We start from the raw sequence: 19,106 nt of genomic DNA, 5'->3' as shown, positions 1-19,106 counted from the left end.
TAGAGGTCTCTGTGAAATTAAAGCAGTATTGCTTCAAGTTCAGAAGATTAAGAGAATGTTGAAGTCAAATTTAGAAAGGGGAGCAGATTTTCATCTTCTTTTTTATATAGAAGGAGACATCCTTCTCTCAGGCCCTCACAGGCTGGTTTGGGGACGGGGTTGTACTTGCTTTTTCACACAGACTCCACAGGCTCATTGCTGCTTATGGAGCTGCTTCTTCTGAAAGTAAAAAAGTGTGTTCTGTTTGTTTAAGGAGCTTTTCATAAGGCAAACAAAACAAAAAACACACAAAAAGAAAAAAAGAAAAAGAAAAAAAGTTAAAGAAAATATATTGATTCTGTGCCAATACATTTTCCAGCTCCTGAACAGAAGGGGACTGAAACAGTTTATAGTGAAATCAGAAAAACTAATAATGGTAAGTAAGCTAGTGATAAATTAAACACTTTAAGGAAGTGTGTGTATAGAGGTTAGGGATAAATTTCTGACTGAATATTTTATAAGATAATATTTAGACCGAATATTTAGAGCATAATTGCCATAGTAAAGAAGAGCTGCAAGTCACATTGGATAGGAACACACCAAAGTGCAGCTACAAAATCACAGAAGTTGATAAATTGCATGACATCCTAATGGCTCCTTACAAATCAATGGTATTAATATTTGTAATATCTACTTCATCAGCCCATTTGTGCTGGATCTGAATCAAGATCCCTGTTAGGATCCTGTTATCTCAAACTGCTCAAGAGAAACATTTGTCTCTGAACTGACCATGTTTGTCACAGGCTATAAAATATTCCATTTGCTTTGGGTGTAACTCCAGCAAATGTCTGTAAAGGCCCCAACAGCCTCTCCAAGCCTTCAGAGCAATGGGATCATTTCAGCAGCTCCTCTAACACAGACCTGTGTGTGGGCAGTGGCAGCTTGCTGGCAATTGTTGTCTGTAAATGTTCTGGCACTAATCAGTTCAGAGACAGTGCCTTAAAAGATTATTTTATTTCATTATTTATTTCATCATAGATTGTCAAAGTCTGAATTGGAAAGGATTTCCTCTCTTCTCTTGTGTTAGGAAGTCTAGATTTGTAAATATTAGGGGGTTGCAAGCCATTCATATTTTGTCCCCATTCAGGCTTTGTTGTGTGCCATTTTTAATTTTTGGTTGTGCTTTAAGTTTCTATTTTTTCTATAAGGCATTTCCCACCTCTGACACAATATATCTCTGGGGAATCTTTTATTGTGAGGGTCTCCATGTACTTTAGAAAACATTACTTAATTTTTCCTTGTTAGGACTTACATGGCAATTTTTATCTCCATTTTACAGCTGAATAAACAGAGAGATTAGGTCATGCATTAAGGCAAAGTGTTTAGAGAGTGACAACAGTGGCAAAGGAATTTCAGGATCCTTGGTGCCATGCCTGTGTGGTGTACTCATTTTTCACAGCCTTGCAGTGAAAATCAGAATATCTTTCACACTTAAGAGCGTGGCCAGGCATTTCATGCAGAACCACCAAGAGAAAAAACTCAGTTTATTTAGGGCTGAGCCCCAAGGCCACGAATGTTCTGAAATGTTCTCCAGTGAGTGTGAACTGGACCTATAAAAAGCTGCAGAAGCTGCTGTGTAACCCCCACCTGCTCTGCCCAGGTGTGAGGGTGACTCTCACACCACTCACCAGCCCTGCTTTTTTCAGGTACATAACAGAGGATGTAAAGTCCAGGCTGATAAAGCAGAGCTGAAATTCAAAGATCACTTAAAAGGCTGTAATACCATAAGGGAACTCAGTAAAATGGGATATGATTGAAATTCTGAGCTGAATTAAGCAGAGATTCTGCAAACACCCCTGAATCCTGCAGTCCATTTGCTCTTTTAGGCATAACATTCTACAGCTTCAGTTATTCTTGGAAACACAGTGCCAGTTTATTGTTTCAATCACGTCTGTTTTTCCTGACTGATACACAGGAAAAGTGTTTCAATTAGATAAGCAGTGCATCACCCAGCAATGCAGTGCTAGCTTACAGTTAATGTATCACTACCTTGGATTTTTCATAGGCTGTGTGATTGTGAGGTGACAAAGTGTAAATGCAGTGGAGAATCCCTATGAAATATTCTATTTTAATATCTATTAATATAAGCATATTAAATGATGCCAATTGTGACAGATGTTGAACATGACTAGTGGGTGCAGAAGTTGATTTACCATTCTATTCTTTGATATTTTTGAGCAAAAGCCCAGGAGTACAAGCAGCTTCAGGAAGGCAATGATTCAGACAAACGTGTCCTTGGGGAAATCACATGAGTTTAGGAATTGGTGTCAACTACACAGTTTGACATGTTTAACCCCTGAGACCTATGTAACATTTTATTATTACTTGTTAGTAGATAACTATTGTGGTTTAATTAGAATTGAGTGCTTCATAAGCAATTTTGTCTTATGAAGGGGTTGTCTGTGCATTCCAGAAATTGTGTGCACTAGAGAGGAAGCTGAAGGACACTCAGTTGTTATGGCTGACAAGTCCTTTGTGACTGAGCTAAAACATTTTTGCTCTTCATTCTTCTGACAACTCTCACTGCTACCCCCAGCAAGGCAGATGCCATAGCAGGAACCAACTCCTGTATTTTGAGTTCTGTAGCTGTTGCTATAGAGTTTTGTTGTTATTGAGTTCTGTAGCTGTTGCTTGCTCTTATCCAAAATCTGCACCAGGAGCCCATAGTGCTGATAATGCTCTGAGCTTTCCCAGGCCTTTGGCAGTGTGCTGAGCATCTGTCATTATGATTCTTCTTTTTATTTTCCTGATGCTGGCTATGTTATCTCCTGCTTCTGCCATCTGAGTGCCTCCACCACACTATGGATAAGACTCCTCATCCTCCCTGCTGTGCTGTTTTCCTCCTTCTGAGTGCCAGGACTCAGGAGGTGGTTTTACATTAGAGACAGACAGGAACAAACTGTCAAATGCACATTTAACTCCCAGAAGACTTGCAATGCAGGTGGTTGACTACAGTTAACTCATTTGCAGTGGGAAAAGCAGGTGATTTGTGAAATTCCATTCTAGTCAGGTATGTTTGGATTGAAAGTCAAATAATGTCAGTCTCTGGTTGGTTGGATGCTGGATTTCCTCTGCTGTAATGAGAATTTAAGGAGGATGCTGCTCACTTTGCTCTGTAAGCAACTGTGAGATAAGAAGTTGTCCTTGCATTGTTATTGAAAGATTAGTTGAATTCAGAAACACATTTGGTGTTCAGGATGTTCACACAGACATTGTTTTAAAGCCTTTTCTAGAGCAATGGGCTTACTTTAGTATTTTGCATAAAATACAAAAAACTTCAAGCCTCAGCTTTAAATCAGACCTTACATCCAAAAGGCAGTTGGGGAATGGTCAGTGAGTGCCATTCAGGTCAGTAACAGCTTTGTGTTGAAGTCCTTCAGGCTCACCAGGATGAACTGATTTCCTTAAAATCTTGCTTTCTCTGGCTGCTCTGTGAAAAGGCCAAAGCATATTGTGAGTCAGGAATACCCAGCCCAGTCCCAAAGTTGCTGCTTTTTGTCCAGAAAGAAGTGATATAGTCTAAAACTTCAGCAAAACAGGCAATTGTCCAAATCCCCCGGCTGCCAGGAGCGATAAAATGGCTCTGACCCTGCTGCCTCCTGTGGCTGTGCTGGATCCAGGCTGGCAGCTCTTCCTGAGGGAGCCTCAGGATGTCTCACAGCAGTTCAGCTGCCTGGGTGGAGGCTTTTTCAGGCATGATTTATTTCCATCACACCTTTCATCCTCCCAAGGGGCAGCAGGGGCAGGAAGCCCAAGCATCTCCATGCTGGTTCTTTATCTCAGCTCCAGCCCTTCCCTCAGTGCTGATCCCAGGTTTTGGGATTGCACAGGCTTGCAATCAGGCTCCTGTTCGTGTTGCTGAGGGGAATTAGAGCCAACTGCAGCTCACAGATTTCCTCACGTTTTTCCAGGACACTTCCTGTGGAAGATGATGTTATTGGTACATTCTTTCTCCCTCAGTGAACTCTGTCTTTGCTGTGTGTCAGACCCGAAGCTCACAGAAGCCAGTGATAAGCTTTGCACTGATTTTATGTGCACTGGACTGAGCTCACCGTGGCTAATTGCAAGATAACAATTCCCAATTTTTTATAAGAAAGTGGAAATCCAGCAAACAAAATGCAGAACCAGCCTTTATGCTGCTAAGTCTGGAAAAATGAGTTGGTCACTTTGGAAGCAATTGCAGCAGTGAGACAGGAAATTCTAAGAGTCCTACAGCAACCAACAATGTACTATGGAAAAATAAATGTAGCCCAGTGGAAAGAGGCATGAGAAATCCCCTTTGCATTCACAGGGTTGGAACAAATCTATTTGAAATCAGCTCTAGCAATCAGGAAATCTGCTCAAATACTTTCCTGCTACTGAGCCTTGGGCTTAACACCTACATCTTAGCCAGAATTTCCCACTGGATCCTTTTCCAGCATAGGAAGAGCTCACAGGGTCTGGGGATTCATTGTGCTGCTCAGAACTCAGGTGTTAGGGGCACATGAGAGTTGCAGGCAGTCCAAAGCCAGGCAAATAACTTGTCCTCTCTCCAATATAAAAATTCTTTGGATCTTTGGGTTTCTAGACATATTCTAAACTAAGGCCTGGATCTGTGAGACATTGATTCCAGAGCCAAATGCTTACAACAGCTTCAGCCAAAAATCAGGCAAAGCCAGATGGTTTCAGTGAGGCACAAATATGCAGGGAGCTTCTGACCTTGCTTGAACCTGCAGAGCAGAGCTGGGTTGCGTGCATGCCCCGTGTCAGAGCTGTTCCCAAGCTGCCTGCCAAGATTCCCTGATGGAAGCTACTGCTCCAGTAAAGGCCTTGGCAGAACGCTGTGTGTGTCTGCAGCTCAGCACCTTTGCTTCAAGGTCTGACATCTTGGCTTCCACCGGGGCTGGAGGTGCCTTGGAGGTGGATTGACAATTGCAGCTGTTCAGGCACATATTCTCCTTTCCATAACCTCCAGCAGCAAGAAATGGGGGTGACAGTGTCTTAAACTCCTGCTATATTCACTCCTTTGTAAAAATGTGTTCTTTGAATTTAAAATTGCATCAGCTAGAAGCAGTACCAAGAGTTTAGATCCATCAGAAGTCCATAAAACCACCTACCTTTTTTAGACTTGGGAATATTTTAGAAATCACCAGTATCAGACCTTCAGCTCTGATTCCTTTCACAAAACATGGAGCTTTTTCTGTGTGTCTAGAATCCAGCATTTCTCAATTCCCCAGTTTTGGCAGTAAGGGAAAACAAGGCGTTATGAAAAATCTGTCAGTTCTACAGTAAAACTAGTCAAAAAGTAAAACCGCCTCTTTTTTTTTTAATTATTTATTTTTTAAAACAAAAATTAAATAAAAAAGATTGTGAAAAGATTGACATGGTAAAGAATTATTGAAGTCAGAGGGAGAAGACCCATCTTGCCTTGATCAGCATCGACTCCATTTATTAACTCAATCAGTCACTTTTTATAACCGTGTTAATTAAGTTCATGCATATTGCAAACCCGAGCTCACAATAGGTCAGAGATAACACACCAACCCCTCCTTTTGTTTCCAATACCAAGATTTGGGTTCTCAAAACTTATTTTTGCTTTCCCAAAACAGCCAAAGATGGAATATCTACTTGTTATGAGAAAGCTGCCTGAGAACTCTGGTATGCAAGGTTCTCAAGGCCTTCATGTTGGTCACTTTTACTTGTAATTAAAAACAACCTGAGAACTTCTACTGTGAGAATTTTACTCCTCACAGCTGCCTTCTAAGCCATTTCTGAAAAAATCTCCAACCAAGAATCAGCAAAAGCACTGTGTCATTGTGCCTTTATCAGTGGCTGCCCTGAGTGGTACCTGTAGAAATCAGCCAGGCTCCCACAGCACTTCCCTGACACAGAGTGTGACATTTCCTGGCAGGGCTGTGACACTCAGCTAGAAAGCCCCAGGGGCTGGAAGTGGGTGACAGGTAACAAGGAGGCAGCATCACTGGCACTGTGACCTCCAAGCCTGGGTAGCCAACATCCCCTTGTTTGAAGTCTGGAATTTATACAAAATTTCTCATTTCCTCCTTCCTGTGAGAACAATACATTGTGACAGAGACTAAATGACAGCTTGTTAATGCTCATTTCATAAACCTTCTGTATGGTTTTGTCCACTTAAAGCCAAGCTTTGATGTAGCACTGGCTCAGCAGTGGTTTTGTTCAATTCTGTTGGCTTTCAGGACACAAAAATGCTTTTGTGTGTGTTCCATATAACTTCTTCTTTTGTTTCCTAATGTCTAGTCATACGTGGATCAATCTTGCCAAACACTGAGATCAATTTTGTACCGAATTTGAGTTCATGCACTGCTGTGAGGTGCTGTAGTCACCTGAGTTTTTAATCCTTTACTTAGGCTAAAAGTTCTGGCTAGAAAACTCCAAATGTACCATGCCAGAGACCTTCACCTGTGCTCAGTTTCCTTATTACTTCTGCTGGCTGACAAGGGAGTCTCTAAAAGACTTTTATTAGGGTCTAATACTGGTAGTAGTGTCCTGCATAATGTCCTTCATTTAGTGATTTCAGGAAACTTCTCAAGATTTACATAAGTGTTCTGCCTATGGAAGACTGATTTTTAAATTTGCATTTAAAAAATACAAAATTATAAAAAAACATAGATTCAGAAACTAACTCCCATTTATATAAAAAACACTGGGAAGATTAACCCAAGGCCCAGTCCAACCCCTTTTGTTGAACATTTCATGAATTTCCTTCAGACAGCCTCTCTCCAGTGAATCTGATACACTTTGCAAGAAAATACCCTTCAAGATTCAGCACTTAGTTTTGTCACATGTGAAATATCTCAACAGAACATACAGATGAGCACTCTTAACTCTTGAAACCTCTCCTAAAACTGGAGTTACTTTGAGAGGGGAAAGAAATAGTTATGGTTTGGTATTTGAATGTATTCTATGAAATTTCTGAGTAGCTAAATCCACTAGTTTTGAAATAAATGTATGATCCAGTCTTAAAGTTCACTGACCCTAAAAGGAAAGAACTTGCTGGCCCTCAGGTTTTTCATTGGGAACAAGGAACTTTTTATTAATAAAATGTCAGGTGTCTTTGCTGTTATTTTAACAAAGATGTTATATATAACAAAGATGTTATTTTTGCCCTGAAAATTATATCCTCAACTGGATTTCTGCAATACATTATTTTCCTGGCAAGGAACTGGATTAGGAAGTAAAATGCTGATGAGAACTTGCCTCTAAAAGGAAGACTCTTGTCCAGTAACAGAGTGTGCCCTCACGAGAAATTCTACTCTAGCACATGAGCAGGGGAGCTGCCAAACAGGTCCTGCTCAGTGTGGGCTTTGAAATGTCTGTCTCACCCCTGCACTTGGACTAAACTGGAACTTGCATACTCCTCAAAGCCCAGAGCTTTACCCTCTAGATGTAGGTAGGAATTTCATACCATTGCAAAGTGAATAAAAGGGTTGAAGTACCTCTACCTGCATTTTCTGGAACATAAAACTGGTCACTCTGCAAGGTGCCATTTCATAATTTATGCATTGTATTTTATTTTGCAGATTCTATGGAAAACAGGCATTCTGTAAGTACACATTTTATACCATCAGTTAAATACAGAGACATGGTTTGAGGTGATTGTGCATCTGGTGAGATGGTGCTCACAAGGGCTGATGTGGTTTGTTTGTTGCTGGGACCTTTGCAGGACAGATATGGGACAATCCCTTTGTATATATTTTCATGAATCAGACTTTCAATCCTCTGTTTGTAGAATGGTTTTAGGAGTCTGTGGAAGGGGCTGGAGTTTGGGGGTGCTGGTGCACAGATGACATCTCCCAGGAGATCATTGTCACCGGCACAGCTTTGGGTCTGTGCCACCAGCGCTGGCAGGGTGGCACCAGGTGAGGGATGGCTGCAGAGGAAAGCTGCTCACCTGTAAATGCATCACCTGGGTGGCACCAGGTGAGGGATGGCTGCAGAGGAAAACTGCTCACCTGTAAATGCATCACCTGGGTGGCACCAGGTGAGGGATGGCTGCAGAGGAAAGCTGCTCACCTGTAAATGCATCACCTGGGTGGCACGAGGTGAGGGATGGCTGCAGAGGCACAGGAGATTTGCAGATGAAAGCTGCTCAGCTGTAAATGCATCACTGGGGACAGAGCTGCTGCTCCAGTGCCCTCTGTCATCCCCAGAGCCAGAGCCAGGGATGTGCCTGCTCACACAGCCCCTGGGACTGGGATGCCCAGAGATTGGAATGAGCTCCCTCCTCAGGTGTGAGCAGCTGAACCAAGCAGGGATGGGATCAGCCCAACTTGCAGAATTCCCCTCTGTTCACTCTCTGGGGCTGTTTCCTCCTGGGTTTTGGTAGAGCAGGTGGGATGACTCCAAGGGCTGGCAGGAAACTGAGGCCTTGTAAGAAATTTTGAAGGCAAACAGTTTTTATTGCAGAGCACAAAGCTGGGTCATTGCTGGGTCACAGAAGTGGGACTGATACCATCCATATAGATGGAGGATCTCAGCTAAAGATGTGGAGTTTTGTGAATGTTCTGTGGGTGGTGAACAGCTTCATAGTGCTAAGAAGCCAGTGGCAAAATATGGAATTTTTTAAAATAGAAGAAATCTGTTGAATGAGCTGTTCCTCTGCCCTCAGGAGATCTGAGAGGCAGGGAACTCACATTTCAGGGGTACTTTTATGAATGTTAGATATGCTATCAAACCCAACTCAGACTAAGCAGACGGTTGTTTTTTCTGCCACCCACTTTGTGACTTTGGAGCTTGTACTTAAAAAGAAAAAAAGGAGAGACTCATAAATAAGAATCACAATAGCCCAGCCTACGTCAGCTCATGGCATCCATTTGAGTTTTGAAAGGCTCCATCAGCACTCCCCTCCCCATGGGACACACAGGCAGCCCATTGTATTATTTACAGACACTGGCAGTGCACTGAAGGTCACAGATTGTGTTACAATAAACAGACTCATATTAATACAGGCCAGCAGGGTTTATAGTGTCATTGTCTCTCTTAGTTAAAAGGTCTGTTTTTATTCTTTGCTCTCAGTTTTCTAAAAATATGTTGAGCTGAACCCTCCCCTAGGTTATACCAGGTATTCCTTGGAGAGCCATGCAGAAGAAAGTTTGTCCCTGTCCAACACAAAAGAAAAAATGGTCAAGGGTGGCTGTGACAGACATGAAGTGTGAGCTCAGGGAGGAGGTTTTGTCTTCTTTTTTCCACAGCCTACATAATTTCTAATGGACACAAAGATTTTTTTTTTCAATTTTCCTGTGGCCAAAAGTGAGTAAAATATGGAAGTATAAGAAAAAGTCAGTGCAAATAAACTGACCACCCTGTGTGAATCACTTTCATAATTAATTTGGCTATTAAAGCTTGCTAAACCAGGCAATCCGTGAAGTAATGTCAGATTGAAGGAAGAAAAGTGTCAGCTGAGGGCAGTGTTTTCTTTGTGCTTCTTTTATTACTCTCATGTTAGCAGTAGAAGGGTAATAAAAGTAGTTATTCTGTAAAACTAATCTCATTTTCAGGAACACCCCAGAGCAAAGTCAGTTTTATAACACTTGCACATCTTGCTTGAGTTTTCCTAGAAGCTGCCTTATTCAGTTAATGTCTGAGACATTGTCCCTCCTTAGCTGTACTGTTCATGTATTAACATAGAAACTCTTCCCTTTTCTTTCATTATTAGTGCTTTAAAGAGCATAGCAAAAGAACAGAGCCTTTTCTTCTGCTTCTTAAATTCCCACTTCTGTTCCCAAGAAAGCCTGTGACAAAAGCAGCACCTGTCTCTCCAAATAAGTGACCGAAAATTTCTTCATTTTCCATTCCCTCTGCCTGTCTCTCAACACTTTACAGGCCACACAGATGAACACAGAGGAGGCAGGGAGCTGCTAAGGTGCTTTTTAACATCATTTTCTTGCAACTGTTTTTTATTTTTTTTCAGTAGCTCATTTTCACACATGCTTAACTGTGATGTATCTCAGAGGTTTGGTCCAAATGAGGAGCTGTTGATCCTACTCATGAAAAGGAAAATGCTCCTTATAAAGTGATCAAGTGGCTTAAACTTCCTCCCCAGCTGTTCTGCTTCTTGATAGCCCAATGAAGGGTTTGGCTCAGAGGTGAGGTTGCATTTGATCTGCTGCTCCCTCATTTGAGAGTGGAAGGGGCCTTCAGGAGCTGGGCTGCTCAGCTGGCACCTGAATCCCAGGGAATGCCACAACGATCAGCTGGGGTGGCCTTCAAAAAACTTAGAGAGTTCAACTCTTTTTAGGAAGTAATAGATGTTCCAGAAGTGTGAGACAAAGGAGCACAGCACAGAGGAGTATTTTGCCAAGAGCTCTGTTTTCAGGGAGGATATGCAGCCTTTTTATTTCAGTGATGGTGGTGGAGACTCATCAGATCCCAATGTCCTTTTAACTCCCTAAATTCCAATAATGTGCATTCCACTGCTCAGATAAAGTCTGTTAGCATTCAGTTCTGCATTGCTCTTCCAGATGCCACGGGCAGAAGAGAAAACTGCTCTGTGGAGATGGAAGATGTAACAAATCATTTTAATGGTTGCTAGTCCTGCTTTTGTGCATTTGCCCCTACGTAGTTTCTGTCAGAATAAATATAATCCAGCAGGGAAAATTAGGAGCTTTGCTTCTTCACTGAGAGACCATGACAAAATTGAGTGCAGCCTTTTAGTAAACACTGTGTACTGACACAGGTGCATTGAAAGGGTTTCTATTATGTCAATAAAGGTGAAGCATTAGAAAAATAATTAGTCAAAGTTTGAATTTCTTGAACTATATAAAGGCTCAGTTGCAGTACAGGTTGTGACTGATTTGCAGTCCAGAGTACCTGGAACCTGAATGTCTTGGATTTTTAGGTCATTTCGAAAGGAACCTGAAGTTTTATGTCAGGGGTTGCTTCCCTCCATCTCCTCTGTTTCAGAAATTTGTATCTTAAATGCAATCCATAGGAAGTATTTGCAAAAGAAATGAATTACTTAGAGAGGAACTGGGAGGAGGTTTCCTTCCTGAAATCAGAGCTGGCAATCTTTCTAAGTTATTTAATGGTCCCAGTTTCTGAAAACATATTGAAGGAAATATCTTGACAATGAGATAGCCACTTCGCCAAACACTAATTGGTATTGTGTCAAATTTACCTCAGCAGTACATTCTGACTTCACATCTCCTCCTCTCCTGCTCCCTCCTGGATGTGTTTGTGTATTTGTTTGTTGGGTTCTGTCCTGGGGTTCAGGAGCACTGGCAGTGCATGAGGACATTGTGTACTTTTAGTGCCTATTTGTCCAAGCTCAGCATGTGCCCTCTGAGACAGAAACCTGTACAATTTACATCTCTCTGCAGGCATTCCTAGGTGTTATTCAGTGACTTTCTCATCTTACCCAAGTGATCCCAAAAGTATTTTCTCAGTGTTAAAGGAATTCCCATTGCCAGCTCCAAGGGGGGACTGGCCTGTGTTTAACTGTGCACACTAACGTGGCACAATGGTTTCAGACAGGAAGGGAAGATGAAGGATGTGTCCAGTTAAAATTGGGGAGGGGATTTCAGGCAGTCAGGATATGAAAAACAAGGTGATACTCTGAAATAAACACTGAATTATAAACCAGGAATTCCTCTGACTCATGGGGCAAATCCTTTGGGGGTAAGTCCACAAAAGGAACGAGGCGCCTCGGTGCTGACAGACTGAGCTGAGGTTAGAGGCCACCATGTACCCTGAGCAGAGACTGTTGGAGGGAGACTTTGGCAACCAACGCCAGGAAAGACTTGACAGCTGTGAATCCCCAGTGGACAGAATGATTTCTGTCATATATTGTAAAAACAATGAAGTTTGGGCTCTCTCTGTGCCCTTTCCCACTGGCTGGAGCAGAGAGCTGCTCTGTGTGCCCTCTGTGCCTGCCAGTGCCAGGCTTTGCCCTGGAGATCTCCCCTGGCACGGCTCCTGCAGGAACACAGTGTCCAGAGTTCAGGTGCTGCATTGTTCCCTGAGACACCACCCTTAGGGAAAGGGTTTCATTCCCCTGGACTGACACTGGGGTCTGACTGTGGCTCCTAGTAAATGAGGGATCTGACCTCCAGGTGTGTTTAGTGCCAGCAGTTCCCTTAAAAATCAAACTTTTATCACTAAGCACCCACTTACAGATGTTGGTGATTAATAGTTTTGGGGTCTAGCTTGTAATTGTTACTCTAAATCTCCCACTGTCTTACTTCTTTCTCTCTGATGAAGGTAATACCAATGTCTCCCCAGAGAACAGGGAGGTTTTATTACTCACTGTGGAGGGTTCTAAGGGATATGTGACAGGACAGAGGGTAGGGGCTCAGCTATACTCACACCTTGTTTTTTTCTCCTTTGCTCTTTTTGCCAGCAGAGAATATATGGGCATCCTGATGCTACCTAGTGCAGTCACCTCAAAGATCAGCTGGGAGAAGAAAACAACACAAGATGGAAGATGTTGCAAGTGTTCCAAAGGCTTTGCAGCAGTTATTTATGAGTTTGCCAGACTCATCTTTTCAAAGTTTATTTCCTTAGGAGGAACAATAGAGATGTTCCTAAAGCATTTAATGGAAAAAAATTACAAATAAAAATTCTCATAGGCAAGTGGCTCTAGAAACCGCTGACCCAGGTTCTCATCTGTAATTTCTCCTGCTAATGCAATTTTGCCTTTTTTGCCTCCAATTCATCACGCTCTAAGGAAACAAAGGGGGAGCTACAGCTGAGGAAGTAGATTTCTACAATGCAGCAACTACTGTGATACCAGTAGGACATAGAAATATCTAGGCTTGCTTTAAACTTGCTAAGTTGGTTGTCAGTGCCCCCACTGTGGCAGAGCAGAGCTCAGCACAGCTGGGCAGCCGTGGATGTGCCCTGGCATGGCCTTGCAGCTGGTGCTGAGCTCCCTGTGCTGCAGCAGCCGGACTGCTCCCAGGCTTGGGGCCAGCTCGGTTCCAGCCCACAGGGACCTGACACTGCAGGGAGCTCTGGGCTCCCTGGAAACTTGAATAACTGCTCAGAGATTCACACTTTGCCCAGTGCTTCTGTCAGAGGCACAAACAGCCTTTATTCTTTGCTAAATTGCTTTTCCCCTTTAAAAGTTCTGATGCTTGTTGGTTTATTTGATGCGATGGTTCTTCAAGAAATGATTGGCCATCACAGTTATTTTGGATGATTCTGTGATTAGTTTTCATTGAGTGGATATAAAACAGCCAGGTCAGTGAGTTTGTACCTGAAAATCCTGTTATGTACAATCCTAATTCCTCTGATTTTATGAGACATCTGAAGTTGTTCTTGTGCACAGTTTGTCCAGTATGGAATTCCATAACAATCCTTTTTCTCTATAGCATGATAAACCACTAACACAGATCTAGTTTGGACACAGATGTAATCCTGCAGCCCATGTTTATCTCAGCTGCATTAATTTAAAAAAAGAACACAAAACAAAAGAGAAAAAATACTGTCCCCAACCCCTTAACCAGACAGCCTTGGGCATTGCAGTTGCTCTCTTTTTCTTACTGCAAATTAAATTCCTACAACATCTGGGCCACAGGTAACAAGGTTCTCATTTTAATTAGAAAATAGTAAAAAAGAGGCCAGGGTTTGTATATAGATATATAATTATTGCTTTAAGCATTTCATCAAAGGTGCAAAACCAGCAAGAAACACAAAAGGGGTTTATATCCTCCATTCCAAATGTTTAAAATTTCAAGCTCCAGTTACTGATTAATATCTCTAATTTATTGTTCCCTGTGCAAATGTTGTTTGTATCATGAGCCTGTCACAACTGACTGACTTCATAGCTCTCTTCTGTTGACAAATGTTCTTTCAGCATCCCGTGAGTGTCCATGCAAATGCGTTAGTGTAAGAAATGTGAAAAGGTATTTTAATAAAGAAAACTCTGAACTGACCTTTGCACTGGATCTTGCACATTCATGTTGCAGTGAAGTTTTTTATTTGTGATGAGCCACAGGTGCATTGTATGGATTAGCATTTGGAAGATGCCCTCTCTGCACAGATTCCAGGCTCTTGGATCTGGAGTCAGAAACCCCTTTAACAGCAGGTAAATGCACTAAAATGCTTTAAGAACTGAGTGGGGGAGTGCTTGCATTCACATAAGTCTTTTAGTAAATTACAAAGGTAAAAGTTCCTCCACAAATTCTGCCCAGCCTTTGGCAAAGCTTGGGAAAAGTGGAGTTTGGAAAGCTTCAGAATATCATCTGGGCATGATGGAGCAGCAGTGGAAGAATTCATTGCTCTCTTTCAGCTTGTCTCTTGCCTGGAATAATCCTAAATTGTTTTGGATTTAGTTATCTAGTACAGGTTGTTTGCCCTACTGAAACGTGTGAACTGTCCATTTCTCAGAGTGCTGTGCACTGCTTTGAGCTCTTCTGTTTTGTCTTGCAGATAACAAAAATATTTCAGAGCATGGGACAATAATCACCAGTGAAGAACGAGGTAAGTGGGCCCATGAGTAAACACCTACACAAGGAGTCTTGAAATGAGCATGTGCCAAACAGGCCTCACGATTCCATTGGAAATATTTGGGGAATAAGTACTGAATCTGTTACCAAACAAATGAAAACTCAGATTAGAGCTCAAAATACATTATTGAAAACAACAAAAAGGATGTGGGGGGCCTAACTAAATATATGTACTGTAAATACATGTATGGCAGGGATCTCTGTATTGTATTGCCCTGATCCTAGTTATTGTAAATGGGCTGCAGCTGTGATGTCCTCGATTGGGCAGCAGTTGTAGCCCATGGAGGTAGCTGGGATAAAAGGGGGTGAGGCATTCAGAGAGGGCTGGAGAGGAGCCTCCAGCAGAGAGAGACAACAACAACAACAACAACAACTGCTGTGAAGATTGCAGCAAAAGGAGATTTCTGTATTGTCACCAAGTTAAGCTCAGCAAACAGAAAATGAGGTGTGTTGGTAAATATTTACTTTTTAGCAGAGTAAGGGATGGCATACGCCCAGGTCCCTGGTGCCATTCCTTTTTGGGGCACTCCCATCAGGTGGCACAACCCGGGTCCCTGGTGCCATTCCCTGTCTGGGCAGTTCCATTGGGATGGCACAACCCGGGTCCCTGGTGCCATTCCCTGTCTGGGCACTCCCAGGATGGCACAACCCGGGTCCCTGGTGCCGTTCCCTGTCCGGGCAGTTCCCTTAGGATGGCACAAACCAGGTCGCTGGTGCCATTCCCTGTCCGGGCACTCCCAGGATGGCACAAACCAGGTCCCTGGTGCCATTCCCTGTCCGGGCAGTTCCCGCACACCCTGCTTGCACCCGGCCTGTTGGGGATGAGCCTCACCCACCCCAGTGGGGAGCTGTGGATCATTTTCCCATTGCCGAGCAGAGGCTTTCGAGGTGCCGCACAGAAACGCCTGAACCGAAGCCCCTCCTCTGTCCACGGTTACTTTCCTTTTCCATTCGCAGCGAAGCGGCACCGAGAGTTTCCCGGTGTAACGCCAGTTTCTTAGTATAACGTGAGTTTCCCGGTGTAAGAGGAGTTTAACGCGAGTTTCCCGGTGTAACGGGAGTTCCTTGTATAACGCCGAGTTTAACGCGAGTTTCCCGGTGTAACGCACATTTCTCTGTGTAGCGCCTGTTTCCCTGTGTAACGCGAGTTCCCCAGGTGTTACGCGAGTTTCCAGGTGTAACGGGAGTTCCCCGGTGTAACCGGGTGTAATGGGAGTTCCCTGGTGTAATGCGGGTTTATCGCGAGTTTCCCGATGTAACGCGGGTGTACCGGGCGTTCCCCGGTGTAAGCGGGTGTAATGGGAGTTCCCTGGTGTAATGCGGGTTTATCGCGAGTTTCCCGATGTAACGCGGGTGTAACGGGAGTTTCCCGATGTAACGCGCGGTCGCTTCGCGGGGCCGGGCGGTGCCGGAGCCGGGCGGTGCCGGGGCGCCCCCTCGTGGTCTGCGGGGGCACTGCAGGGGCAGCCGGGCTGGGCCCGTCCCGGCCCTTTCCCGTGGAGCCGGGAACGGAACCGGGAATTTCTGTTCCCCCCGACCGCCGCCTCTCCTAAAGAACGCGGTGCTAAATGCAGCCTAAACCTGCCCACCGTGCATTCTTCCCCTCTCCCGCAGGGCAGTGAATTGTTTGTGAATGCTGGGGCACTGCTTTGAGCGGTTCCTGATAAATCTCAGTATTAATTTACTTTTCTGCTGTGTTCCACCTGCTGCTCTGTGAGCTTGGTTCGGTTCAAGTTCTTTGTGCTACATCACTGAGCCCTATTGAGCCCAGCTTTTGGGGAGGAGACACTGTCAAACTGAGTACAGCCCATGTCGTGCAAGGAGAGGGAATGGAATGGGAAATGTAACAAAGTTTGAGAAAAACAGATGTATCAAATGGAAAAACCCCCCACCAATTAAATTGAACACAAATCAGTATTAGTACAGATTTAAAATGCTAGCGCATTTTGTTGTTTAGAATTTCAAGGCCTTTCTGAATAGGTGAAAGCAGAATAAACATCACTTCTGCAGTTGTTTGGGAGGTAATAAGCAATTTGACATATCTAAGGAATCACAAAAAGTGGGGCTTATTGCCTTCATGCTATGAAATGTTCCACTGTAAATCACAAGTGCTCCTATTAGAGAGCTGAGCAGTCGTGGGAATGTCACTTGCATGGGAGGTTTCAGCTAAATGGGAGCATTTATTTATATAGGTAATTTATTTTCTCACCAGCCACAAACATGATGAGTGGAAAGGCTGAAAAAAATCCTCAGCATTGCAGAAAATAATCACTGTAGCTAAATTCTAAATGTAATAGCAAAAGAAATCACAGTTTCCTTGGGGAAGGAGTCACTGCAAAGTCTGATGGCAGAACAGCAGCATGAAACTGAAATGAAAGATTGGGCACAAAGCAGCAAAGGGCAAAGCTGTCACTGCTGAGGCTCTCAGGCTCTGCCCCCATCAGCCTGGATCTGGACTGCGTGCAAAGCTCTAATGGTGATTGTTAGAAATGGACCTCACGCTGCTTGGACCACGTTCCCATGGTTAAGAGGAATTCAGATCCAACAGGTGTTGTTTGAGAAGAAATTCCACAACTAAACTGTTAGTCATAGTAAAGATGGATTCTGCCTCTGAAATTAATAGATTAGCAATATATTTCTGTGTAATCTTGAAGGTGTAAGAGTGGGAGATGAAATCAGTGTCTCCTCTGGTGCAATGATAAAAAATGTAACAATTTTTTCACTGAACGAAAACCAGAAGTGACCAGTGTGACAGTTCACTGTCCTCTGGTTACTGCCCTGATTTTTCTGTAGTTGTCTTTTTGTTTTAATGTTTTACTCAGGAGATAAAAGAAGACCTCAGCATGAAGGCTCAGTACAGTGAAGAAAGAAAATAAGAAGACGAAAGGAAAGACAGAGAGGAACGAGCAGGGCTGGTGAAGAGAAATCCTCCAGACTGTGAAAGGTTTGGAAGAAACAACCCATCAGTCCAGTTACCTCAACAGCTCCACACTCCATGGTGTTGGTGCTGTGACAGAATCTGCACTGTGGAGGTGGCTTGTCCCCAGCATTCCTGTGTTTATCATTGTCAGTGACCACTAGGAGAAGCAGAAAATAAATATGTTAACAAAAAGCCCAGCTGTAGGTAAAGGCAGCACTGACCCAGGTTTCTGCTCCTGGGTGGGGATGTGGAAGGGGTTTCTGCTCCTGTGTGATGCACCAGCCTGGGCTTCCAAAGAAAACATCCCCTTGCACTGTGTTCAGCTGGCACAATCCAAGCCCTGCCAAGTGCTTGCAGAGGGGCTGTGCCTGCTGAAATCACCTGTTCCCACAAAGCTCTGTCAGCTCTTCACAGGGAGAGCTTGGCTTTAAATCCTGTGCTCTGCCTTGTTGTTTATTCCTTGTTTAGCTACATGCAGGGCCAAGTCTCCACTGTGACTGACACAATTCCACTTTGCAAATCAATGAGACAGCACCACAAGGGCAGAAGAGTCTTTCCTGAGAGCTTGTGCTGCTCAGAGCCCTGAGTGAGTGCAATCCTCGTGGAATTAACCTGAGGCAAACTCCTGAGCTCCCTGGGGCTCTCCCAGCCTGTCCCACTGTGGGACCTTCTGCAGTGGCTCAAGCTCCAACCAGCTCAGGAAACTCTGCCTTGTGTGGGGAAAAAATGTTTACAAAGCAGTGATAAAGAGGGCTGCTGGTCTGTCCCAGGAGCAGAGGGGACAGAGAAGTTGATAAAGACAGGACAGAGATGAGAGCTTTGTGTTAAGTGGGCCAAATCATGGTATTACTGCGAGGGGTGAACTTGGCATCCCTTCTTGGCTGTGAGAGTGTAATAGGAGAAAAAATTGTCAAGTCTATTAAGATATGGTCAGAGTTTAAGTCAATTAATGAAAATTACAGCCATACAGGTTATTAAATTAACATGAGATTGTCAATAGGAGATATAGATTGCTTTTGAAAATTTTTAAATTATTTAAAGCATGATGAAAATCTCTCAGTCTCCCATAATGCAAAGCTTAGGTTTGATTTTATTACTGTTTGAGTTTTTTAAATATTTTTGCTTCAACTTCATGCTGGTTAAAGGAACAGGAGTTTTGAAGAGCATTCTCATTAGGAATGCTGAGAGCTGCAGGGGCTGTTAGGAGGCAGAAGCTCAGGGGTGGCTGGAGGTGAGCTGTGATTCTGTGTGATCATGGCAGAGCTGGGAGCACAGAAAGCCCAGGGTGAATGCAGTCCTTGCACACAAGTGATGGATCACATTTCTGGCACTTCCTCAGGGCTGCAAGAACCACTCTAAATGGGTTTCTAGCACGCATTGGCACTGTTGAAAAACTGGTTCTACCTGTGAATGCTGAGTCTGAAACAGCCTCCAGATGATCTGTTCACCCTGGCTGAGAGTCAGGGACCTTCAGGCAGCAGAGAGGGGAAATTTGCAGCCTCTGAAGAGAGATTGACATTCCTGCCAGGAGCTGGGGACCAGTTGATCTGTGCAGAATCCTTCTGGTATGTTCAGCATGACTGAAGGTATCAGCTGGCTCAGCCCTGGAGGCTCAGAACATTGTGTGCACTGCAGAAATCCAGTTTAGTCATGGCTGGAGGGAGGCAAGGGCTGGTCTGTTA

At 43.7% G+C, this 19,106-nt stretch overlaps 1 protein-coding gene across 7 annotated transcripts in view; it reads left to right on the top strand.

Moving 5' to 3' along the window:
• The window catches only part of PECAM1 (platelet and endothelial cell adhesion molecule 1), a 32,104-nt gene extending 18,173 nt beyond the window's left edge, over positions 1-13,931 (top strand). The window contains exons 14-16 of one of the 7 annotated variants that reach the window (XM_026795539.2): positions 359-415; positions 7,578-7,600; positions 12,398-13,931. In XM_026795539.2, coding sequence (XP_026651340.2) covers positions 359-415; positions 7,578-7,600; positions 12,398-12,427 — 110 coding nt within the window. In that variant the 3' untranslated portion in view covers positions 12,428-13,931. Of the gene's footprint in view, positions 1-358; positions 416-7,577; positions 7,601-12,394 lie in introns of all 7 variants that reach the window. The other 6 variants (XM_014269481.3, XM_074555108.1, XM_005490449.4 and 3 more) reach the window with 6 other exon arrangements.
• Positions 13,932-19,106: the final 5,175 nt, after the last annotated feature.

Source organism: Zonotrichia albicollis, chromosome 19, assembly GCF_047830755.1.
Source record: "Zonotrichia albicollis isolate bZonAlb1 chromosome 19, bZonAlb1.hap1, whole genome shotgun sequence".
Classification (NCBI taxonomy): Eukaryota; Metazoa; Chordata; class Aves; order Passeriformes; family Passerellidae; genus Zonotrichia; species Zonotrichia albicollis.
The sequence above is the reverse complement of the archived record's forward strand: the minus strand, read 5'-3'. Positions and strand labels throughout refer to the sequence as shown.